At 42.9% G+C, this 25,910-nt stretch overlaps 1 protein-coding gene across 2 annotated transcripts in view; it reads left to right on the top strand.

Moving 5' to 3' along the window:
- The window catches only part of DUSP12 (dual specificity phosphatase 12), a 28,717-nt gene extending 7,250 nt beyond the window's left edge, over positions 1–21,467 (top strand). For both annotated transcript variants that reach the window (XM_033962046.1, XM_033962047.1), the window contains exons 4-7: positions 2,161–2,279; positions 6,767–6,866; positions 13,004–13,190; positions 20,914–21,467. In XM_033962046.1, coding sequence (XP_033817937.1) covers positions 2,161–2,279; positions 6,767–6,866; positions 13,004–13,190; positions 20,914–21,075 — 568 coding nt within the window. In that variant the 3' untranslated portion in view covers positions 21,076–21,467. The remainder of the gene's footprint in view (positions 1–2,160; positions 2,280–6,766; positions 6,867–13,003; positions 13,191–20,913) is intronic.
- Positions 21,468–25,910: the final 4,443 nt, after the last annotated feature.

The following is a 25,910-nucleotide window of genomic DNA, read 5'->3' as shown; positions in this document are numbered from 1 at the left end:
CCTTCCCGCAGTCCTGACTCCAAACCTGCCGATTCAGAAGCTTTAGCAAAAACTCTGCTTTCAGCAGTGGTGGCAAAGAAGTGACTTTCTCTGCTTAATGATATTTAAGCAATTGCTTCTGTAAATTCCATTGTGTATCGGGAAGAATCTCGGTTTCTTAATCTGTTAATTTACTATTGTGATGTTCCATGAAGACCAGCCCAGACAATCCACATACGTTTAGAGAAGGGGTTTTGTTTCTTATAGAAACACATAACATAACATAACATTATACTTATAGACCTCGTTACCAAAAAGTTCTACGCGGTTTACAAAAGATTATGAACATTAAACATAATTGTATATTTGAATGAGTCAGCTAGTCAGGTATTTGGAGAAAAGATAGGTTTTTAGCTGTTTTCTAAAATGTAAGAAACAGCTGTGAGCAACAATGATCGAAATTCTTTTTCCCGAGAAGCTGCCTGAGATGCTAAAGAGTGATTTAGGAATTTCTTGCTTTTACAGAAGGGAAATTGAACAGAGCATGAGTTTTTCTAATAATAATAATAATAATAACTTTATTCTTGTATCCCGCAATACCATGGAAGTTCAATGCGGTTAACAATAGAAGAGACTGTACATTTACAGCGATGATACATATTACAGTGTTATTACATTTACAAAGATGTTACATAAATAGCAGTAATAAAAAGGCATATACTAAAGAAGAGACTGTACGTATACAGCGATGTTCCATGTTAAAGCGGTGGTACATTTACAGTGATGTTAAATATGAGGCTATGAAAAGGCAGGGCAATTAGATAAAACAGAGCTTGAGAAAGAGAGGCCATAGTGGCTTGGGAGGGGGGCGTAGTCAGAGGGAATGGAGGCATGTCGAGGTCAGGAGGGTGCAGGGAAGGGGGGAAGGTAGCGTTAGCGGAATTTGTCGAAGAGGTAGGTTTTTAGTGACTTCCTGAACAGGTGGTAGGGTGGAGAGTTGGAGATGAGGGCGGTAAGGCAATTGTTCCATTTGCCCGCTTGGAATGCTAGGGTTCTATCAGTGAATCTCTTGTAGAGGCAGCCTTTTAGGGAGGGAAAGGTGAATAGGTGGGCGTTTCGTGTGCGAGAGGGGCCTGCTATTTCAAGGTGCTCAGACAAGTAGATTGGGGAAGATCCTGTTAGAGTTTTGAAACAGAGGCAGGCGAACTTAAAGATGATCCTTGCCTCTACTGGGAGCCAATGGAGTTTGGTGTAGTAGGGGCTAACATGGTCGTATTTTTTGAGATCATAGATGAGGCGGACGGCCGCATTTTGGACTGTTCTAAGACGTTTGATGGTATTTTTATAGGATCCCAGGTAAATAATGTTGCAGTAGTCTAATATGCTTAATACCAGAGATTGGACGAGTAGACGGAAGGCTTGGTGGTCGAAGTAACGTTTGATGGTGCGCAGTTTCCAGAGGGTACAGAAACATTTTTTCACCTGGGCACTGGTATGGTCATCGAAGGTTAGGGTGCGGTCCAGGATGACTCCAAGGATTTTTATGGTGGGTAAGATAGGGTAATCTAGCCCATTCAATCTGAGGGAAGTGTTTGTTAATTTGTGGTTGGGACTAGCTAGGAAGATTTTGGTTTTTTCAGAGTTCAATTTTAATTTGAGTTTTGAGTTTTGCATTTGTGCGTAGCTATGGAAAAACTATTAGCCAGATAAGTAGGGGCTGCACCGTAGAAAACCTTGTAACAAAAACAGACCAACTTGAACAATACCCGTGCTTCCACAGGCTTTCTAAATACAGGTTTTTGGAAGGGACTGTGCAGAGGTTAACCTGTCCAGATAATTGTTCAGCTTTGGGAAAATTCACGGTAGAGCAGTGGGTCCAAGTTCCTTGGAAGCCTCCTCTCTCTTGGAGACGTGTTCTCCCATAGTTTGTCTTATTTTTCTTAACAGGAAAGAAGGGAGATTGCCATTTAAATTCTGAAAACAAAGAACAGGATCTGTTGGAAACGCAAAAAATTGACGAACAGGCAAACTTTGTTTCAGTCCCCGTGGATGAAAGCTGTGGAAGTGAAGTTGTTGCAATCGGATGCTTTTTTGAAATAAAGGGAAGTTCCCTTCCTTTCAAGCGGTGACCTCCATTCTATAGCTCTGTTTTATAAACTGTTACTTTTCCTCTATTTGCAGTATGAACGAGGGATTTGTGAACCAACTAAAGCTCTATGAAGCAATGGGCTGTAACGTGGATGTAACCAGCAGCCTCTATAAACATTACCGTCTGCAGATGGTGATGGAAAAGTACCCTGGTAAGTACCAGTCTCATCCCCAGGAATGCTCCAAGTACTGGGTGCTGTTTACAGAGAACAGGAGGATTCTAGATTTGTGGCTCTTAACGAGATATTTTACCTGAGATGTTCCGCCACTTTTCCTAAACAACTTCCTGAGATTATCAGGATTGCTCATCCACAGCTGGACAGGACAACAGGTTATCAGCACTATTGCATAAAGAGAGTGGAGCTGTTGGGATGCTCTTAGCTGAGACGCTTCACTTGTCCTGCACTCTCTGGAGTGCTTGTCTGTTCCCTCCTGCGCTCATGACACATTTCAAAATCTTTTATTTCATGCTGTATACTTTGCAGAGACCACTTACGTTGCCCCAGAGATGACAGCTTACTACATTATGCTTTCCTTCCCTGTGACCACCATTTGACCTTTTCAACAGGGTCCAGTGAGGGACCCTCAGGAAAATATCTGAGCTCCTTATCAGAGGCAGCGGAAGGAGAGGAGTCTTGTCATAGGGGAAAACACCCTCCAGGGATTCAAGACAAAATTAGATAAGTTCCTGCTGAACAAGAACGTACGCTGGTAGAACTAGTCTCAGTTAGGGCGCTGGTCTTTGACCAGAAGGCCACCGCATGAGCGGACTGCTGGGCACGATGGACCACTGGTCTGACCCAGCAGCAGAAATACTTATGATTCTTCAGTGCCTTTGTGAGAAAGGTTAGGAATTTCTCCCTTTTGGGATCTCAATGTCCTGTGATAAGAACATAAGAATTGCTGCTGGGTCAGACCAATGGTCCACCATCCTGCCCAGCAGTCCGCTCACGCGGCGGCCCCTAGGTCAAGACCAGTGCTCCAAATGAGTCCAGTCTCACCAGTTTAGCAGGAACTTGTCCAACTTTGTCTTGAAACCCTGGAGGGTGTTTTCCCCTATAACAGACTCCGGAAGAGCGTTCCAGTTTTCTACCACTCTCTGGGTAAAGAAGAACGTCCTTATGTTCATACGGAATCTCTCCCCTTTCAACTTTAGAGAGTGCCCTCTCGTTCTCTCTACCTTGGAGAGGGTGAACAACCTGTCTTTATCTACTAAGTATATTCCCTTCAGTATTTTGAATGTTTTGATCATGTACAATGCCGTCTTGTAGTCATTCCAATGAGGTACCCTAAGCAGCGAAACTTCACCTCGCAGTCTCCTCTTTTCAAGGGAGAAGAGGCCCAGCTTCTCCAATCTCTCAATGTACGGCAACTCCTCCATCCTCTTAATCTTAACAGTGATGTGGGAGGGAGGACCATTCCCACTTGGAAGAATGTGTAGTCTTCTTAAGGGCAATGCTTGATGAGCTGGAAACAAAATAAATGATGGCCACTACTTTATGAAGAACCCTGCAATCAAAGTAAAAAAAAAACAACTTCTTTCTTTAGATAACTCCCCTTGCTGACGCGTTTCGAGATTCTTTCTCAAGGGTGGGAGTACTAAAAAGAAGAGAAACTCGCATTAAAGAGTGCCTCCGCACATGTCATACATTTTAAAATGTTAAAACCAGTATTATTTTATTAAGCACTCTTCTTACCAGAATCAAAAAGATTTACTGGACTATCGGCAGAGGCAGTTATCGAAAGAAAAGAAGGGCTCCTTTTACTAAGCTGCGTTAGGGCTTTAACGCGCGGAAAGGCGCGTGCTACAATGCCGTGCACGCTAGACGCTAACGCCAGCATTGAGCTGGTGTTGGTTCTAGCTGCACTAATCTGCTGCATGCCCTAAAAACGCTCTAAGGTGCGCTAGTATGTTTAGCACACGCAGGAACGTGCCGTGCGCTACGTTTCTAGAACTTACGCCAGCTCATTGCTGGCGTTAAGGTCCAGCACGCCTTAGTAAAAGGAGCCCTAAGTAGCACATGTGTAGTCTGAAATCAATAAATGAGTAAAAGTATAAATAAGAAAATTAAAAGAAATGATAGTGTTTATCAAATATTACATATTAATGTCGTGACTAATGAGGATTAAGACCGTTGCAAGTTATATTACTTGCACGGAGGTCTGAAGATCCCTAGAGACATTTTAAAAGGTAATTTTTGATACTCTGTTATCACGAAGAAATCGTGGGAACGATTGTTATATGATTCTTTTCAGAAGCAGCAGAGAAAGCTGAATAGTCTTTTCTGTTGCTTCTACCATTTGTAAAGCTTTCTTCACACATAAAAACATAAATTCCCTCTCTTTGGGGCCATCTTTCATTGGAATCGTTGGTTTCTATCAGGGACAGTGGCGGATGAGAATGAGTTGCCCGGTTTTCCTCCGTTCACTGTTCTAACCACTGCGTTCAAAGCGCGCGCTTGCACAGTCACCGGGGCTCCCTCGTAACCTGCCATTGATAAATAGGGCTTTCATCTTTCTCGATGCAGCTTTTGAAGTGTGGTGAGAAGGCCATGAATGAAGATGCCAGGGTGGAAAAGAGCGAGTGTGACGTGGGGAGGGAATGATTTGGAACCCACCAGCCGCGATCTTTTGCATATTCAATGGGATTCTGCATGGGTAATCACCTGAAAATTAAGGCCCGTTGAAATTTGCGGTCTCTTCCCCACCACAGACAAATTTGTACGGTACACAGTCCATCTGAAGTTCAGACTGCGGGAGATAGCCAGCTATTACATGACATTACATTACAGATTTCTATTCCGCCATTACCTTTCGGTTCAAAGCGGATTACAAAAAGAGTTATGGAAGAAGGGTTACAACGTTAGATCAGAGAAGGTTTCCAAGAGAGGGAAAAGTAGGATCTGGGGTTAGGGAGGGGATGGTAAGAGGGGGGTTAAGCTTTATCATGGTTTTAAGCTTTATTAAGGGATTTCTTGAAGCTATCTCCTGCAGACTGCACTGAAATTGGAAATTCAGTGCTGCTGCCGCATCCGGCGACCAGCATTGAATTTCTAGGGGGGGGGGGGGTTTGGGAGCCGAAACATAGTCAACTAAGCAGATATTCAGTGTCTGGTGTGCTAAGTCTTAACAGTCAAAGATAGACCTGCTTTTTAGGTGGCTCTGATTGGCTGCTGAATATTGGCAACGGAATATCCAGTGGTAGATAGCCATCAGTCTTCTGCCGAATATCGGTGGATAGCCGGCTGTGTGCTATTTAGTCCTGGCCAGCTGAATAGCACTGAATATCAGGCCCAGACTGAAATGACATGGTAATTGGAGGTGGGATCAGGGTGAGCTGGGAAAAGCAAGCTAGAGAATGACACGGGGGAAAAATCTGCCCCGTCACTGCACCGTCCCCGGCCCACCATCCTCTGCACCGCCCCGTCACCGCCGTTCCCTTCACCGCCCCGTCACCGCCACTGCCATCCCATTCACCGCCCCGTCACCGTCCCCGCAGCATCCATATAAGCCTTAGTACTGCAATATTTAGCTTATTCCTTTCTTATAAATCAAAGTTCCTGCTGCTGAACTAGAGAAAGAGATGTTCAGCTGGCAGGGCTTTGTTTATAAATTTTTATCAACACAACTAATATACTACTTTATCCTAAAGCAAAAAATAAATAAATAAATTTTTTCCTACCTTTGTTGACTGGTTTCTGCTTTCCACATCTTCTCATTCAATTCCTTCCATCCACTGTGTGTCTTCTCTCTGCGTCTTCCATTTGCTGTTACTGTGCCTCTCCCTTCACCCCCTCCCACAATTGGTCTAGCACCCATCTTCTTCCCTCCGCTCCCCCATAGTCTGGCATCTGTCTTCTTCCCTTCCAGCGTCTTCTCCCCACTCTGCCTTCCACATTTCCAAGGAAGAGAAACTTTTCCCTTTCACCCCCTCCTTCCTTGTGTGAGCCGGAACACGCGGTCCCCGCAGCCCCCACCCGCACGCCGGCTCGATCGTTTAGCCAGCTTCCTCTCTCCAGCTCTCCTTAGTTTGCCGGCTTTCTTTTTCGGCGACCGGCACGCTTTCAAAGAGCCGCGCATGCGCGGCTGCTCAAAGTTCAATCTTCTGCTCTGCTGCAACTTCCTGTTTCCGGTTGGGTCAGAGCAGAAGATTGAATATTGAGCAGCCGCGCATGCGCGGCTCTTTTGAAAGCGTTCCGGTCGCCGAAAAAGAAAGCCGGCAAACTAAGGTGAAGTGGAGAGAGGAAGCTGGTTAAACGATCGAGCCGGCGTGCGGGTGGGCAGGTGGGGGTTTCGGGGACCGCACGATCCTTTATGCCTCACTGCGGTGACAAGACCATTCACCGCTCCACGGGGCGGTGATGGCCTTGTCCCCGTCCCCGCAGAGGCTGCTGATTTTCATTCCCCGTTTTTGGCGGGTTACCCGCGGCTAAACGCGGTAGCCGCGGGTAAACCGCCACCGTGTCATTCTCTAACAGGGATTTCATTTGTGCACTGCTTTTTATAGTGAGAGATCCCTACAGAATTTCACTTTAGAAATTGGCTTGCAGGCCATCTTTGTACAGTTCATGTTTGAGAGGATTAATGTTCTCCAGATCTTGCTTCCCCTCTCCCCCCCCTCCCTTTTTCTCTTTTGCAGAGTTACAGAACTTGCCTCGGGAAGTGTTTGCAGTAGATCCAACCTCCACCTGCCAAACATCGCTCTCTGGAGAGATTCTCTATCGCTGCAGGAAGTGCAGGTGTTTTATTTATTTCATTCAATTAACTACAATGACAACGAAGGTTTGTTGTGGTGTAAAACATAATAGCTGTGGATACAGATGTTCTGGAGATAATTTATTAAACACTGACATATAAAACCATGAAAATTCAATTTAAAAAGTACAATGATAAAAAATACTGTGATAAAAATCCAACCGGACCCTACACGGTCCATGTTTCGGCAAACACGCCTTCCTCAGGGGTCCAATGGTTTGCAACCTCACATATAAAGAATTGGACTGGAAACAATCTTTAAATGTGTGAGCAAAGAACACCGCAGACAAGCTGAAGTAGCAAAAAAAAATACCCATCTGCAGTAACCATTATCTCTCTCCTTATTGGCTAAGGCTCTTAACATTTGCATCTCCTCTTCCTATAGGCTAAGGCTCTTTACACCTGCATTGTGAGGTCATAGGGCTTTATGGTTATAGAAACATTGTAACATGATGGCAGATAAAGGCCAAATGGCTCATCTAGTCTGCCCAACAAAGAAAATTGGGGAGACCCAATGATCCACAGTGAAACAATACACCGATGAAAACAAAAACAAAAAACTGTGGATACAGATGTTCTGGAGATAATTTATTAAACTCTGACATATAAACCCATGAAAATTCAATTTAAAAAGTACAATGATAAAAAATACTGTGCTAAAAATCCAACTGGACCCTACATGGTCTGTGTTTTGGCGAACACGCCTTCCTCAGGGGTCCAATGGTTTGCAAACTCACATATAAAGAATTGGACTGAAAACAGTCTGTTGTCTGTGGTATTCTTTGCTCACATGTTTAAAGATAATAGACTGTTTTCAGCCCAATTCTTTATATGTGAGTTTGCAAACCATTGGACCCCTGAGGAAGGCGTGTTCGCCGAAACACGGACCGTGTAGGGTCCGGTTGGATTTTTATCACTGTATCTTTTATCATTGTACTTTTTAAATTGAATTTTCATGGTTTTATATGTCAGTGTTTAATAAATTATCTCCAGAACATCGGTATCCACAGTTTTTTGTTTTTGTTTTCATCGGTGGATTGTTTTCACTGTGGATCATTGGGTCTCCCCATTTTTCTTTGTTGTAAAACATAATAGATTATATGATGCCTTTTCTTTCTTTTTTTTAAAATATCTTTATTCTTTTTTAAATTAAAATCAGTGCATACAGATATTCATACAATTTACATGAAAAACAACACTATCATCCTTCAATAATATTTATGAAAAACATTTTCACCCCCTCCCCAAATCACAATGTAATAAGTAAACCATACAGTATTTTGTCCATATATATATAATTCAAAAAATCCAATCCCAATATACAACCCCCCCCCCCTGGATGTGCAACTGATAACCAGAAATAAGTGAATAATGAACTATTCAAGTAGAATCAATGAAATTAGTCAATGGCCCCATTTCAGATTGAACCACTTATTGATCAGAAAATGTCTTCTCATATTGGTAACCTAAACATAACGAATTCCACCAGAAGGTGACATTCAGTCGGTAATAAGTTTTCCAATTTTTGTAATCATTTGGATGGCTACCCCAGTCATTATGCCCAATAACCTGTTTTTATGCCTGTCTACTGGAGATTTAGGAAATAACAGCGTCCCACATAACACCACTTCATATGATAACGGAACCAGTCTCCACAATCAGATTAATATGACCCCCAAATAGATCTCCAGAAGTTAAGTATCAAAGGGCAATAGAATAATATTTGATCCAGTGTTCCTATAGCCAGATGACAGTGCCAGCATCTATTAGATTTTGAACTATCTAATTTCTGTAAACGAACAGGGGTCCAAAAACTTCTATGCAACAAAAAAAAACAAAACAAGTTTGTCTCATCTATTTGATCATTTTTTCTGTCGGTGCAATACAGCATCCCGGCCTATCCAAACAAAGAGCTTGCTTCCAGATTTGAGAGTAGACTCAGCCATTCTCATCACCATTTCCCCTTATACTGTTACCCTAGAGCTGTAGTCTTCATTAATTTTTAAGTTGGGGCCACTATGGATCCAAACAAGTTGAAGGACAGTCACTAAATATCTTGCCATGCAGAGCTGTGATACTGCTGACTAGCATGCATCAATGACATCCATCCCTTCTAGTCCCTTTTCAAACTCTCCGTTTGGGGTATCCTCACAGAGGTAGGTGTGTGTTTCCAAGTGCAATCTCTTTTACTGTTGAGAAATGGCTTGACCTTTATGCATATGGCTCCTTGCCTCATGCATTTCCCCTTTTGTGTCACAACCTTGGATAAAGAGGCAGAGAGTAGCCAAAAACCAAACCAAACCCTGAAATCGCTCCGTGGGTCGCCACTGACTTCCGGGCCTTGCATTGAAAACCACTGCCCTAAAGTCTTTCCTGTGCTGCAAACAATAATTCTCATCTAAAACTTAGTGCTGCATTTCAATTAAAATTTTTATTGTGCGATGAAAGGTATCCACACACACCCCACCGCCTACTTCAGCTCCTTGTTACTCTAAGCAAATCACTTACCCCCCTTCTACGAAACCACACTAGCAGTTTCTAGTGCGGGAAGCCGCGCTGAATGTCCCGCGCTGCTGCTCCCGATGCTCATAGGAACTTTATGAGCGTCGGGAGTAGCGCGGCTCAATGCGCTAAAAACCGCTAGCGCGGTTTCGTAGAAGAGGGGGGTTAGTCCTTCATTGCTTAGGATCACAAAGAGCTACAATGGGAAAAAAGTGGCATTACTTGACGACTGATGGTTTTTTTCGTTTATTTTCCTCTGATTACCAGGCTCTTACTCACATAACCCACATAACCGCCTTGTTAGATTTATTCCAGGACCAAGAGACAGAGGCCCAGATGCATTAAAGCCAGCAATCATTGCTAAACCTGTTTTGACAGCTTTAGTAACGATCATATTTGTCGACCCAATGCAGAAAATGGCTCACCGCGTGATTTTTCTGCATGATCACTCATTCTCCGATCCAACCATGCAAATAAGCTCATTAATATTGAAATGCAATGTAAACTAGTAGAGCGATTGATGCTCTAACATGGCTTCCCGATGCACAAAAAAAGTGATCACTTTTAGTGATCCAAAAAAAGCAACTGGTCAAGACCATTCGCTTACCTGTCTAACCATAATTTAGCCCATTTTTTTTTTAATGAGCACAGAAGCTGTGCAATATCTGCCCCATTAAAAAGTAAAAAAAGCACCCCATCTCCGCCAATGACGGTGCTCTCCGCACCAGGAACCGACATTCCCCCTGCCATGCCGACCACCGCTCCCCGCAGCAGCGAAACAGCAGGAGGGATGCCCACTCCCACACCAGGTGCCCCCTGAACCATCTCTTTCCCCCCCAAGAAAAGGCAGGAGGGATGCCTGCTCCCTCCTGCCACTGGATGGTCCCCAAGCCCTCCCCCTCGGTACCTTTTTTCGAAAATGGAAGCAGGAGGGAAGAACGGTCCCTCTACCTTCATGGCCCGCTGATCCAAAATGGTGGGTCTTCCCATCTCGGTGCATTAGATGCCTTAGATCCCTCCCCATGCATCACATGGGATACAGGCCCCTCCCAAGTAGGACGACGCATGTAATCAAAATTTTAATTTGTGAATATTTCAGTATTTGTTCTTTCAACTGAAACTGTTTCATAGATATACAAAGAATATTCCCAAGGGGAGGGGCCTTAGGCGCCTAAATCAATCAGAGCCTTAGGCCCCTCCCCCATGCATCACATGGGATACAGATGGAGGAACCAAAAGCATCTGAGCCAATCAGGTCCTCGGGCTCCTCCCTCTGAATCCTGTGTGATGCATTGGGAGGGGCTAAGACATCAGGGCCTTAGACCCCTCCCCATGCATCACACATATGTCTTTATTAAAATTACACCTTTGAAGCAGGTGCTTATTTGTGTCTGTACAGTCATATTTTACAAAATATTCATATACAACTCTGCCTAGATTACACATCCAGAAATGCCTATGATGTGACAATAAGCTCACAATTTCCATGTGTGATACATTGTGCATAGAGTATGTGGTCATGCAGCTTTTCTGCATATAATGTGCTATCTTAAATCTCACTGAATCCTCATTAGAGTTCTGGGCAGGTTAGAAATAGCATATTACTACATAGAATTCTGTATAGAATTAAACATGCTACGAAGAATTATATATGCTAAATAAAGTTATCATATTGTTCATACAGTCTGAGGTAATATAGCAAAGAGAGCAGCTTTACATTACATTACATTAGTGATTTCTATTCCGCCTGTGCCTTGCAGTTCTAAGCGGATTACAAAATTAGAAGAAATCTGGACATTTCCAGGAAGTTTACATATCAAGTTTCAAGTTTTATTTATATTTGATTAATCGCTTAATTAAAATTGTTTCTAAGCGAATTACAATATATAAAAGTAACATATAATTGAACATAATACAAAAATAGAAAATAACATATAAGATATTATAAAACTAACAATTTATACAATAAATACAATTAAAAAAAAAAAAAGGGAGAATTTACATAACAGATAAATAATGAGCTAATATATTTATACAATAGTAAAAAAGATATCAAGTTTACATATCAGGTAAGAATAACAATACATTCAGGTTATAGAAGATTATTACATAACGTTGAGGGAAGAAATATTCTGGTAACAGATGGAGGTTGCTTGTTTAGGTTTCTGAGTATATTTTGGGGATATGGTTTGAAGAATTGGCTAGGAGATACTATAGGGGTGGAAAAATGCTTTATATATCTACCCTTTTATGAGGTCAGCGCAATAAGAACAGTTTTCAGAAGTCATTTACCAGGGAAAATTGCTATTTAAAGGTATAAATGGCCTATTTAAACATTTGCCACCCTTGCGTAGGCAAAAGTTTTTGTAGAGCAGGGGTGTCAAAGTCCCTCTTCGAGGGCCGCACTCCAGTCGGGTTTTCAGGATTTCCCCATGAATACGCATGAGGTCTATTTGCATGCACTGCTTTCATTGTATGCTAATAGATCTCATGCGTATTCATGGAGGAAATCCTGAAAACCCGACTGGATTGCGGCCCTGGAGGAGGGACTTTGACACCCCTGATGTAGAGTGTGAATGATGCATGCACGTTTACCCAGGGAGAAAAATTAGGAGGGACATAGAAGTGCAATTATGTTAGGGAAGCAACAATGCATGTCATATTGCATTTTCAGTATTTGGTGCATTTGTTTGCAGAAAAAAAAAAAATGTATCTGTAAAAATGTAGTGCAGATTTTCCAGAGGCATGCTTTTGCTTTGAGAATACAGTGGTGCCTCGCATAACGGCCGCCTCGCACAGCGAACGCTGCGCACAACGAACTTCTTGTCTTGATCCGTACAACGGACTTCGTTTCACACAACGAAGTCGCCCGAGCTGCATCGCTTAACTGGCGCTACATATTTTTAAACCTCCCCCCGCCGCCACCGCATATGTTTAAACCTCCCCCCGCCGCCACCGCATATATTTAAACCTCCCCCCGCCGCCACCGCATATGTTTAAACCTCCCCCCGTCGCCACCGCATATGTTTAAACCTCCCCCCCCGCCGCCTGGGCCTGCGCTGATCTCTGAATGGCTGCAGCCAGCTCTCGCGGGACTCACAAGAACTAACTGCAGCCATTCGGAGATCGGCATGGGCCCACACAGGCGTGCAGAGGAATTGCTCCTGATCTCTGCGCTTCTGGCCTGTACGCCACTGGCTGGGAAAGATGGGAGGAATTAAAAAAGGTACTGGGGAGTATGTGGGGGGTGATTATAATACACAGCAAGGATCAACAAAACCCCTGTCTCCCCTCCCCTTCACATATATCCCCTCTATATCATGCTAACAGCTCTAACAAGGTAAATTTATCTTTTTTTATGTCATCTTAGCATATTTTATGCTACAGAACGAATTATTTTTTTTAACATGTATTGTTATGGGAAAACGCGTTTCACATAACGAACTTTTCGCATAACAAACTTGCTCCTGGAACGAATTAAGTTCGTTGTGTGAGGCACCACTGTACTTTGCAGCTACTTGCTTAGCTTTGAAAACTGCTTGCTGTAAGAAAATAAAAGTCCCATCGACTGTTGTCAAGGTCCCGTTTTAAAGACGATTTTTGCCATCTCTTGCGGCAGGCGAGCATTATTTCGTAGTTCCAGCATTCTGAACCACACCTACGGAAGTGGACCGCTGGCCTTCACTCACAAACGCTTGTCTTCAGGAGAAATGCTTGGAGCAGAGGGCCCAGTTAAGTGCACCTCTTATTTCATTGAGCCCGTGCGGTGGATGGAACCAACATTGCTGGGGGTTTTAGATGGCCAGGTGAGAGTTTGGTATCTCTGTCATGATTGGGAGATAATCATATATACAATCATATATACTCTGCCGGTGGCAGAGTAAGGGTAAAGAACATAAGAACATAAGCAATGCCTCCGCTGGGTCAGACCTGAGGTCCATCGCGCCCAGCAGCCCGCTCACGCGGCGGCCCAACAGGTCCAGGACCTGCACAGTAATCTTCTATCTATACCCCTCTATCCCCTTTTCCAGCAGGAAATTGTCCAATCCTTTCTTGAACCCCAGTACCCCAGTACCCTCTGCCCTATTACGTCCTCTGGAAGCGCATTCCAGGTGTCCACCACACGTTGGGTAAAGAAGAACTTCCTAACATTCGTATTGACATTCTACTCTCTCTATGCCCTTCGTAGAGAGGGACAGATTCTTAAACTTTCAAATAATAAAAGAACAAGAGGGCATTCGGAAAAGCTGAAAGGGGACAGATTCAAAACAAATTTTCAATTATGTCATATTTTGCAAGAGGAGGGTACTTTACTCTCTTATGAGGATTTACTTACTAAGGGGATTCCGGCTTTGGGGCACACTATGCTTATCAACAAATTAGGTACTATGTGAGTTCCTCTCGGTGGGTTATCTTTCCAGGGAATTTGGGGTTCATTTTAAGGAATTCTTAGAGGCATCCGCGGAGATCAGAATATCTGTTTCCTATTTTCATAAGGGCTTGCTTCAAGTACAACCACCAGGGAACTTCTCTGGGATAATACAACACTGGCAAAGGGATCTTATCTGGAAAGTAACCTTACCGGTGCTGATGAGGGCACTTAAGGGTATACCAGGGATGGTGGGAATTGCAGAACTGCGAGAATGACATTGCCGTACTATGTTGAGAGCTTATGTCCTCCAGAACCAGGTTTATCATATGGGGTGTCTAGATACACAGCTTTTTATAAAATGTCGTGTAGAGGTGAACTCCTATGTACATGGTCTGTGGGTGGCTCTCTTTTTGGGTACTCTGATTGCCACCGTCTCTCTCTCGACACCTGGCTTGCTATTCTGTCATATTACCTTGTTAAATATGTATCCTGCTTGGGAATGAATATTTCTGAGCAAGTATTACATTGTAGGGAAAAAATGTATCAGGAACCATTTCGGTGCAGCCTCCTTCTGTGTGCTACTGGAGGAATAAACTGCATACCCTGATGCGTTGGGAGGCGAGAGCGGTAGCAGGCTCCCGGAAGCGATGTAAAGCTTTCCTTCAAGCGTGGACTCCTTATTTGAATGTCCTGAATCCGAAAGGCCGGTCAGATTTTGAATAATCTGTGATTTTGATGCTATGTGTTTCCTGGAATGTTTACTTGGGTCGCCTACTGTAACTGTGAGATGGGTGGGTGGGAAGGGGGTCCGAGGGTCACAGTGGTCTGGTATTGGGGGGAGGGGGATTTGAGGATGGGTTGGGTATGGATTTATTGTCTTGGTTGGTGGTTGTACTTTTCCTTGAATGCAATCAAAAATTTTCAAATAAAATAACCACTCTGCCAAACAAAAATAGAATTGTGATTAGCGGTAAAACGGGATGCTAAACGAATGGGGAGTGTGAGACCGGGACTGAGTTGTGTTAACCGACTAAAGCCGAGGCGACGTCATGCGGTGGAAAACTCTGAGGTCACAAGCAACCTGGATGAATAAGGAGGCATAGCCCCCTGATGAAACAAAGTGTGAAACGGTCAGGCATTAAAGATAAGTGCCTTCCTTTTATAGCACCACTAGCATAGCACCACTAGCTGAAGCCCTGGCATTGCACGGGTATTTAATTATAGCAATAACACTGTAAATGGATTCAAATAAAGATACTTTATAGTGGTGAATGAAATTATTTTTTTACAGCTTTATAAAAAGTACAATATTCAAATTATAATGTGAAAGCCGTTTTTGAATTACAGTGAGAAAGGCAGCTTTTTACATTTTTTCCATTGACATGAATGGGTGAAATCTGATTTTCTGTTTGTAGCTCCGCCCACGTGTGCAGGTGGGCCGCGAGACCCCCAGAACATATCACCCCAGGTAGTGAGGGATCTGCATACCAAGTTTCGTTCAAATCGGTCAAGCCGTTTTTGAATTACAGTGAGAATGGCAGCTTTTTACATTTTTTTCCATTGACATGAATGGGTGAAATCTGATTTTCTGTTTGTAGCTCCGCCCACGTGTGCAGGGGGGCCGGGAGACCCCCAGAACATATCACCCCAGGTAGTGAGGGATCTGCATACCAAGTTTCGTTCAAATCGGTCAAGCCGTTTGTGAATTACTGTGAGAATGGCAGCTTTTTACATTTTTTCCATTGACATGAATGGGTGAAATCTGATGTTCTGTTTGTAGCTCCGCTCACGTGTGCAGGTGGGCTGCGAGACCCCCAGAACATATCATCCCAGGTAGTGAGGGATCTGCATACCAAGTTTTGTTCAAATCGGTCAAGCCGATTTTGCGTGATCGCGGCACATACATACATACCTCCACACATACACACACACACACATACATACCTCCGATTTTATATATATAGATAAGCACTTTATATTTATATTGATCCTGTTAAAAACGCATTAAAAATAATTTAATTTTGCACACGTCACTTTACCAAGACCAGTGATGAATACACCACCCCAGTAAGGGCTTGAAAAATCTTACAAGTAGTGCCTTGGGTGTTTGAGGTCTGGTCAATTAAATTTACTTGATAACCAGTTTGTTGTCCAGTTCCATCCAATGACTCACAAGTGGTGCCGATGTTACTTCTCTTAGGATACAGCTTCTATGTTCGATGATTCTGCTTTTAATTTTTCTTTTAGTTTTACCAATGTATAGAAGGTTACAAGGACATTTAATGAGATATAGAACATTCTCTGAACTGCAATCACTATTAAAGTTGAGCTTGTATTCCTTTCATGTTCGCGGATGTTTGAAAAGTTTTATAAGAACATAAGATTTGCCGCTGCTGGGTCAGACCAGTGGCCTATCGTGCCCAGCAGTCTGCTCATGCGGCGGCCCTTAGGTCAAAGACCAGTGCCCTATTTGAGTCTAGCCTTACCTGCGTACGTTGTGGTTCAGCAGGAACTTGTCTAACCTTGTCTTGAATCCCTGGAGGGGGGTGCGTTCCAGATTTCTACCACTCTCTGGGTGAAGAACTTCCTTACATTTGTACGGAATCTACCCCCTCTTAACTTTAGCGAGTACCCTCTCGTTCTCTCCACCTTGGAGAGGGTGAACAATCTCTCTTTCTCTACTTAGTCAATTCCCTTCAATATCTTGAATGTTTCGGTCATGTCCCCTCTCAGTCTCCTCTTTTCAAGGGAGAAGAGGCCCAGTTTCTCTAGCCTCTCACTGTACGGCAACTCCTCCAGTCCCTTAACCATTTTTGTCACTCTTCTCTGGACCCTTTTGAGTAGTACTATGTCCTTTTCTTGTACGGTGACCAGTGTTGGATGCAGTATTCCAGGTGGGGGTGGCAAACAGAGCAGAAACCGCATGGTCTGTGTCCTTGATGTGCCTACATCTTGACCATCAACTCTCCATGTAGTCTTGTTTTGTTGAATATTGGTACAACAACTTAAGCCAAATGGCGAAAAATTTGACATTTGAAATACTGAGTAGAGAATGACACGGGGATTTGTCCCCCTCCCCACAGGAGTCCCCACGAGTTATGTCCCTGTCCTATCCTTGCAAGCTCTGTCCTCATCTGCACAAGCCTCGAACACTTTAAAATCCTAAGTAAAATCGTTATTGCTAAGTAAGTAAAAGAGCTATTCAATGTTCCTTTAAAGCAGGGCTACCCAAGTCCGGTCCTCGAGATCTACTGGCAGGCCAGGTTTTCTGGATATCCACAATGAATATGCATGAGAGAGATTTGCCAGCACTGCCTTCTTGGTGGAAAACCTAGTGCAAGGTGTTTTTTTTAAAACAAGCTTTGCTTGTCAAAATATGAAATAAATTCATTAGCTGTAAAGCAGTGGGCTCAAACCCTTTGCAGGACCACATTTTGGATTTGTAGGTACTTGGAGGGCCGCAGAAAAAATAGTTAATGTATTATTAAAGAAATGACAATTTTGAATGAGATAAAACTCTTTATAGTTTATAAATCTTCCCCCCCCCCCTTCTTTGCAGTGTCCTCCAGCATCCCCCTGGCCTTCTGGTCTTAGTTTCAGCTAATTACCGCAGCATGCAGAGAGGATCACCAGTGCTGTAGCGTTCCTTGCAGGCTGCCATCGGCCTCCACAGCATGTTCCCTCTGCCACGGTCCCGTCCCTCTTCTGACATCAGGGGCAGGATCGCAGCAGAGGGAACGTGCTGCTGAGGGTGACGGTAGCCTGCAAGGATCGCTACAACACCTGCAATCCTCTCTGCTTGCTGCGGTAATTATCTGAGGGTAAGAGCGGGAGGCCAGGGGGGAAGCCGGAAGACGCTGCAAAGAGCAGGCAGCACTGGTACAGACCACGGGCTGCAAAATAGTACCTGATGGGCCGCATGTGGCCCCCGGGCCATGAGTTTGAGACCACTGCTGTAAAGGAACCTCCCCATTGAGAATCTGAAAAACAAAACTTGACATCAAAATTAGATGTGCATCTACCAGAAACCAGTCCAATTTTATAAACATTGGGATGATATGGTCAGGGTTAGGTAATCAGACAGCTGTGTTCTGAATCAATTGGATTTTCCTAATCATTTTCACCAAAACCCCAATATAAACTGAATTACAATAATCCATTTGGGTCAAAATTATATTCCGGACAAGAATATTGAAAAAAGTAATTGTTTGTCATGTCAAAAGTGTAAAGTATGTTGCATGGATCAATAAAACTATTTTAATGAATTTTGAATGGTATATTTTAAAAGGATGTGAAATATGTACAAGGACGTGAAGACTTTTACAAGGCACCGTATCTCACCGTGAAAGTATGGGCACGAATGAATAAAATCTTTTGGATCTTTCAGATTAGAGGTCTGCACGGGAACGGGGATCGTGGGAATCCCGCGGGAATCCCCCCATAACCCACGGGGACCCCCCTCTGGCCCACGGGGATCCCCCTCTAGCCAAAGGGACTCCCAAGGGGATGGAAGGCTTTGGAAGAAGGGTTCGTCCATATAATATAATGGACACGTCAGCCTTAGTAAAAGAGGGGGTTTATAAGTTAATTACCTGAACAGAAAACAAAAAAAGGGTTCCACCAAAGAGATTCCACAAGGAAAACAGCAAAAGAAACTGTGGAATTGATGATCCTGTCAGAAGTAATTGCTGCTTTTTATGGGGACGAGCGGGGATGGAGGTAATTCCTTGCGGGGATGGGTGGGATTTCTGTCCCCGCGCAACTCTCTCTTTCAGATCTTTATAGAAGTTGATGCTATTGAAGTCTGTGAGGGTGGATAATGTGTATATACTTTGTCTTCACTGTCCCATTGAGAGAGAGTTGAGAGTATGGCCTTACATCTAATGGACAACCATTGTGAATATAAGAACATAAGAACTACAGTCTATCAAGTCCAGTATCATATTCTCAGCAGTAGACAATCCAGTTCATTAGTACCAAAAAATAGCTAGATTTCATGCTACGTACCCACCAGAGAGAAGTAGTGGATTTTCTCAAATCTGTTATAGACTCTTCCTCCAGAAACTTGTCCACACATTTTTTTTAAACCCAGCAATACTAACTGCTTTACTATGTCCTTTTGCAATAAATTGTCAATTGTTATAAGGTAGTTTATTTTAAAGACGAGCGAGTTGTTTCATGTTTGACTGTAAGTGGTCTATGACATCATAAAGTAATGTTTTTTTATCTATGAATCTTACTTTGTGTATGTTAAATTGTAACCTGCTTAGATGTTGCAGATAATGCTGGATATAAATTTTAAAAAGATACAAAAAAGAAGGCAAAAAATGTCAGTAAGGACTCTATGAGTGTGTCTATCAGCTAATCACTGCTAACAAACCATACCACACAAATACCAAATGTCAATTAAGGAGTAGGGACGCTCTCAGTGTGATGTTATTAGCGACGGGAGAACAAACTCCAGCGCTTCCACTTACAAAGACGGAGGTGAATCACCCCGCCTGCACACCATCATCGGGCGTCCCTAGTGTGCAAAATCAACTGTGCAGAATTAATAACAATAAATAAGTCACAAACAGTGAACTAGTGAGAGAGTGAATCAAACTGAAAACCCACTCATAGAGTCCTCCCCAGCCTAATCCCCAAGATGCAAAATGAAACCACAGCCAACTTAGCTTTTATTCCCCTCGGGCTCAACAAATGGCTGCTCTCATCAGACAACATTGGCAGGTTTTGAGTTTCCACTCTATCTTTCAGGAACCCCCCCTCATTGCATTCTCGCGCCCCAGGAATCTAAAAAATTTGTTGTCTACTCGTGTCACCAAGAGCAGTCCTGGCTCTCATCTACCTTGTGGGCGTTGTTCCATGTGTGCAAATACTATCACTGCGTCTTACTGGCATGATCCTCACACCCACAGGGAATTTCAGTTAAGGAGTCACACCACTTGTGAATCACAGTGGGTTGTGTATGTCATCAACTGCCCCTGTGGGTTATCCTACGTAGGTCGCACATGCAGAATGATCAAAACCAGGTTGACGGAACACAAGAGTAGACTTCACCAGGCTGTTGAGTCGGCTCCTATGGTTTCCCATTGTTTACAATTGGGCCATGAGTTCCAACACTTAACATGGATGGTGCTGGAACAAATTCCTGATACCTACAGAGGAGACAGAATGACACAACTCCAACTGAGAGAACAACATTGGATTTTCAAGCTTGGCACGGTCATTCCGGGGGGTCTCAATGAATGTGTGGAGTGGAATACCATTGTTTGATCTTTTGGTGACTCCTCCTTGTTTTTTCTTTTTTGTTTTTGATTGGTTGAAAGTGTCTGACGTCATTTTGGATCTGCTTTTAAGCCCGGTCAGTTGCCTCTGCGGGCTCTCCTGCTTCCCTCCCAGCCGGTTCTGCTCCAGCCTTAAGATCCTGATGAAGAGTTTCACCCGAAACCGGTTGATCCAATGACTATTCTGGTCTCCTGCAATTCTCATTGACTTCATTTGGCTCGCTTTAAAAGCTAAGTTGGCTGTGGTTTCATTTTGCATCTTGGGGATTAGGCTGGGGAGGACTCTATGAGTGGGTTTTCAGTTTGATTCACTCTCTCACTAGTTCACTGTTTGTGACTTATTTATTGTTATTAATTCTGCACAGTTGATTTTGCACACTAGGGACGCACTAGGGTGATTCACCTCCGTCTTTGTAAGTGGAAGCGCTGGAGTTTGTTCTCCCGTCGCTAATAACCTCACACTGAGAGCGTCCCTACTCCTTAATTGACATTTGGTATTTGTGTGGTATGGTTTGTTAGCAGTGATTAGCTGATAGACACACTCATAGAGTCCTTACTGACATTTTTTGCCTTCTTTTTTGTATCTTTTTAAGCACCTTTTGGCAAATGTAGAGGAGTTTATAGTATTAGGATATAAATTTTAATCATAAATGTATTCCTGAAAGCAGCAGATTATTTATTTATCATAGATTATGACTTCGTCACATTTAAGTGACCAGAACTAGTCCGTTCTACAATTCTTTTGTAATTCTTAAAATGAATAATGTATATATTACTTCCTAGAATTTATTGGCTGCTGTAAGAAAGGACTTTACGGCAGAAATAACTTTTTATGTTCACTAATATCATTCCATTGTTGGTTTTTCCTAGCTTCTGTGTCCCAAGTGCAGCTGGAAGTTGGGATCCTTTAACTGGTATGGTGTACGGTGCTCCTGTGCTCGCTGGGTAACCCCAGCCTTCCAGATCCACAAGAACCGTGTAGATGAGATCTTACCTGTATATATCCCAGGACTGCAGAAAGGGAAAATATAGAAGACTGTTTGTGTGCAGAGACCATGAAAGCAGGAGCAACATTGCTGAAAAATGCTCACTTCAGAATATGTCATAAAACCAGTAATCTGCATCTCTGGTTCCAGATTACATTTTTTTGGTACGGCACATGCCAAAGTGCTTTCTGGCCTCAAGACGCAGCATCTTCAGAGCTAATTCTGATGTTATATAGTTGGCTAAATTGAAAGAAGACCACACATCCATCGGATCCAGCTTCCTTCTGACGATCTAACAAACGCTACATTGCCAAAAATAAAAATATCAAAGAAACTTGTTGGGACTTTGCAGAATCCCAAAAGGACTGAGTGTGTTGAAAAGTTTTTACTGGATACTCTGCAGCTCTAGGGTAGTAAAATATATTTTTTTGAAATTCGCCAGAGAATCTGTTATGAATGATAGGACCTTGTCAAGTTTTATGTTCTCAATGAGCTTTTCCTAGGTCATATCAGGATATCAAAAAGTGTCCGTTCTTGTAACTAATGCTTTGCACTAGAAAATGCATGATGGAAGGTTGGGAGATATTGAGAGAAGGATAAGGTGAAAAAAAAAGATTTATGCAAATTATAAAAATTGATAGCATTATTTAAACCATTATTTTGGGGGCATGATGTATGGGATCTCTACCGTTCAGTCCCAACCACAGTGAGTCAGAATGCCAACAGCAATCCTGCACCTCCAGTTCTGTAAACAAATGCTTTATCCACAGAAGCATCCCTTAATAACCCACTATAATACTAGACATTCGTCCCATATGTAGCAAATTTGCTATACCAGGAGGACTAACTTGGCTGATGAAAATGTGGCAATGCAAATATTGTATGTTGGACGATTACCTTCTACACCAGTGGTCTCAAACTCAGGGCCACATTTTGGATTTGTAGGTACTTGGAGGGCCTCAGAAAAAAATAGTTAATGTCTTATTAAAGAAATGACGATTTTGCATGAGGTAAAACTCTTTATAGTTTATAAAGCTTTCCTTTTGGTTAAGTCTTAATAATAATATTGCAATTTATAGCTAAACTAAACTAAGCCTTAAGTTTATATACAGCATCATCTCCACGGAAGTGGAGCTCGACACGGTTTACAAAGCTTAAAAATATAGGAAGAGACAGGAGAAGGATTTACAAAAGAGACATATGATCAAGAAACTGTTTTATTTTACTTTTGTGATTGTGATAAACATAGCGAGGGCCTCAAAATAGTACCTGGCAGGCCATATGTTGCTCCTGGGTCGCAAGTTTGAGACCACTGTTCTACACTTTTCCTGAGGAGGACAAATGAAATGGGGTGTCTTGTTGGACCAAGGGCCTTGCTTGTCACATCAAGATAAGTTTTTCCATTATTAATCATTAAGTTCAGTTTTTGCCCATTTTTTTTCATTCACACAGTCCTTCTTGGTGGTGTACAATCTTTAGAAAATGTATTTAACATAGTAACATAGTAGATGACGGCAGATAAAGACCCGAATGGTCCATCCAGTCTGCCCAACCTGATTCAATTTAAATTTTTTTTTTTTTTCTTTTTCTTAGCTATTTCTGGGCGAGAATCCAAAGCTTTACCCGGTACTGTGCTTGGGTTCCAACTGCCGAAATCTCTGTTAAGACTTACTCCAGCCCATCTACACCCTCCCAGCCATTGAAGCCCTCCCCTGCCCATCCTCCACCAAACGGCCATACACAGACGGGAGGAAAGGGGAGGGAAAAATCAAAATAGAGGACAGCAGTAACATAGAAGAACATAAATAACTGCCCATCTAAACAGGTGAGGAGCAGGAGGGACATATCATGTACGTCCATTAGAACACCTGAACTGATGAACCGGTTTAAGAAATGATCCTTGAGCCAAGTTATCAAGGCAGTCTTAAACGTCTTCAATGACAATCCTAATCATAGTTCTAAAGTGCGTTCCACAGGACAGATGCAACACACAGAAAGTTATGGAATGTGATGTCAAGTTGAAAACTTGCGAGACAGAGGACTCCCAATAGCTTTGCAGAGAAGAGAACAAGAAGGAGCTTAAGGTATAACAAAACCAGATATAGAGGGACATTTTTGATATGACATCCAAAACTAACATGACTATTTTAGAAACAGAAATATCTTTTTGTTTTGAAAATGGCCGTTTCTCAGATGTGCTTGTCCTCAATGCATCTCTCTTTTGGAATCCATTTTTGAAAAAAAAAAAAAAAAACATCCGAAAGAAAGACGCACAAAACGAGCCATCGGGATGTAGGAGGGGCTAGGAATTTTAGTAGACTGGCCACATAGACGTCCCAGCAGAGCAGTGAGACACCTTAGAAGGCCCTGCAGTGAACTTAAGATAAAAAGAATCAGGTACACATCTCACCATAACCCCTTTCTAATGTATGGTAAGTCCTCCAAACCCAACCAAATGTACACACCAAGAGCCCTTATGTCTGCGGATGTGACCTATATGTAGATATAGTGGGAGTTGGGTGGATATTGGAAGGCTCACTTATTCCACCATAAGTAGGATAATGGCCTGAGTCCCCATCTCTTATGGTTGACTACACCTTCCACTAGGCTACTCCATGAGCCTGCTTGCTGCTCTACTAGGACTGACTATATAACATCGGAAGGTAACATACAAGAAGGTGTGCATTATTTCATTCATACCTTTGGAGGGTGGGAGGGTGTCAGTGACCTTTGGGGGGGGTGTGAGGGGTCATGCCTTCATTCCTTCAGTGGTCGTCTGCTCAGTTTGGGCACCTTTTGGCACTTATTTGTTATTAAAACAGGTCTAGCCCCAGATGTCCAAATTGTGGCCTGGACATTTTCTAAAATGTTTGATTATTGTAGAAAAATGTCCAAATCACAAGTTCACCCTAGTCCCACCTAAATCATGCCTCTACCATTACCCCTTGAGATTTAGATGCACCGCAGACAAACACTATAGAAATCCTACAAAATGCATTTCTAAAAAAGTGACTTGGAAGGTTTGGCAAGAAAAACATCATCTGCCTCTTTTTGCCACATTTTGTATGTTTTTATTTTTTGAAAAGGAGTCCCATAGTGGCTCACCGGATGGGAAGCCAACATTGCATGGACAAAACCCCTACTAAAAGAGAATTACAGTAATCCAGGTGTTATCCTAGGACAAGCAGGCAGCATATTCTCACATATAGGTGACGTCATCCACGGAGCCCGGTACGGACGGTATGATAAGTGAACTGTCACTTTAAGTTTTAAGAAACTTTGCGACTGCCCGCACTATGCTTGCTCAACTGCCTTCCCGTCTGCTGAGGCTCGTGGTACCTCAGTTCTTCGTTTTCCGCAGAGCGAAGAACTACTGTTTGGCTGGACTCTTCAGTCTAAGTTTGCCTTCCCGCTTTCATGCCATTTTTCTTCTGTATTTTTTCTTTCTCTTAGCGAGGGGAAAGAAGAATTAAATTTTATTTTTTTCTCTCGTAAATTTCAGTGACAAATGAGTTCAATTTCACTGAAGTAATTTTTCCGTCTATGTCTAAATTGTTGACGGGTTTTAAGAAGTGTGGCAGGTATCAGCGGTCTGTTTCTGTTGCAGACCCTCATAAATGGTGTCTGCAATGTTTAGGGCTTGACTTCTCCAAGAGTATTTACCAAATGCCATGTAGTAGTGGCAGCAGCTTTAAGAGACCAAGGGTTTCAAATTTTCCCCTATCTCGATGACTGGGTCATAAAAGATGCCTCTCCTCAGGGAGTGCGCTCAGCAGCACAGTCAACAATCCTGTTCCTTCAGCACATAGGGTTCGAAGTCAACTTTCCAAAATCACAACTTAAACCCTCTCAAACTCTACAGTTCATTGGAGCCCTGCTCGATACCATTCAACTCAGGGCATTCCTACCTCAGCAATGACAGGACAACCCGATTCAACTGTGACGTCAAAATATAACAGCTTCTGTCCATCTCAGCCAGCCAAATGATGAGACTATTGTGTCATATGACATCTACAATCCACGTTACCCCCTTTACGAGGTTTCATCTCAAAACAGCTCAGTGGCCCCTGGCATCTCGATGGTCTCAAGCTTTAGATCATTTTTCACAAAAAATTACAGTCACAACATCACTTCATCAATCTCTTCAGTGGTGGATGAATTTGTCAAATCTTTTCAAAGGACTTCTGTTTCAAACACCTCCACATCAGAAGATCCTGACCATAGACTGATTCATGGAGGGATGGGTTCTCTGACTCTCTGCAAAGAAGCCGAGAAGATTTGGACCTGAGCAATTGCTCAAAACGTATTCCTCAAAGCTGTCTATGTTCAAGGAGCACAAAATACACTTGCCGACAAATTCAGCAGATATCTTCGAGTGGACGCTGCACTCCAAATTCTTGCATCTGATATTTTCTTATTGGGGGACGCCTCAGATAGACCTATTTGCACCCCCCAGCAATCACAAACCGCCTCTATTCTGTTCCAGGCTATACTCTCCTTGCCTAGAAGCAGTTGCTTTCCTCTTTGATGGGAGGGACAAGTATCTTTATGTGTTCCCTCCAATTCCTCTTGTTCTCAAGATGCTGGTCAAGCTCAAGCAAGAATCAGCCACTATAATCCTCATAGCATCTCGGTGGCCCAGACAAATCGTGGTTCTCCCTTCTACTTCAGCTCAAGGTCAAAGATCCAATAACCCTCCAGATCTTGCTATTTCTTCTTACTCAGAGTCAAGGATCTCTTTTACATCCCAATCTGCAATAGTTACACCTGACAGCTTGGTACCTCTCAGCCTGACATCAACAGACGCTGATCTTTCTGATCTGGTTAGAGTCATTTTAGAAGCATCCAGAAAACTTTCTACTTAGCAGTGCTACCAGCAGA

This window comes from Geotrypetes seraphini, chromosome 10, assembly GCF_902459505.1.
Source record: "Geotrypetes seraphini chromosome 10, aGeoSer1.1, whole genome shotgun sequence".
NCBI classification, from domain to species: domain Eukaryota; kingdom Metazoa; phylum Chordata; class Amphibia; order Gymnophiona; family Dermophiidae; genus Geotrypetes; species Geotrypetes seraphini.
Note: the sequence above shows the minus strand (reverse complement) of the source record. Positions and strands in the feature narration are given on the sequence as shown.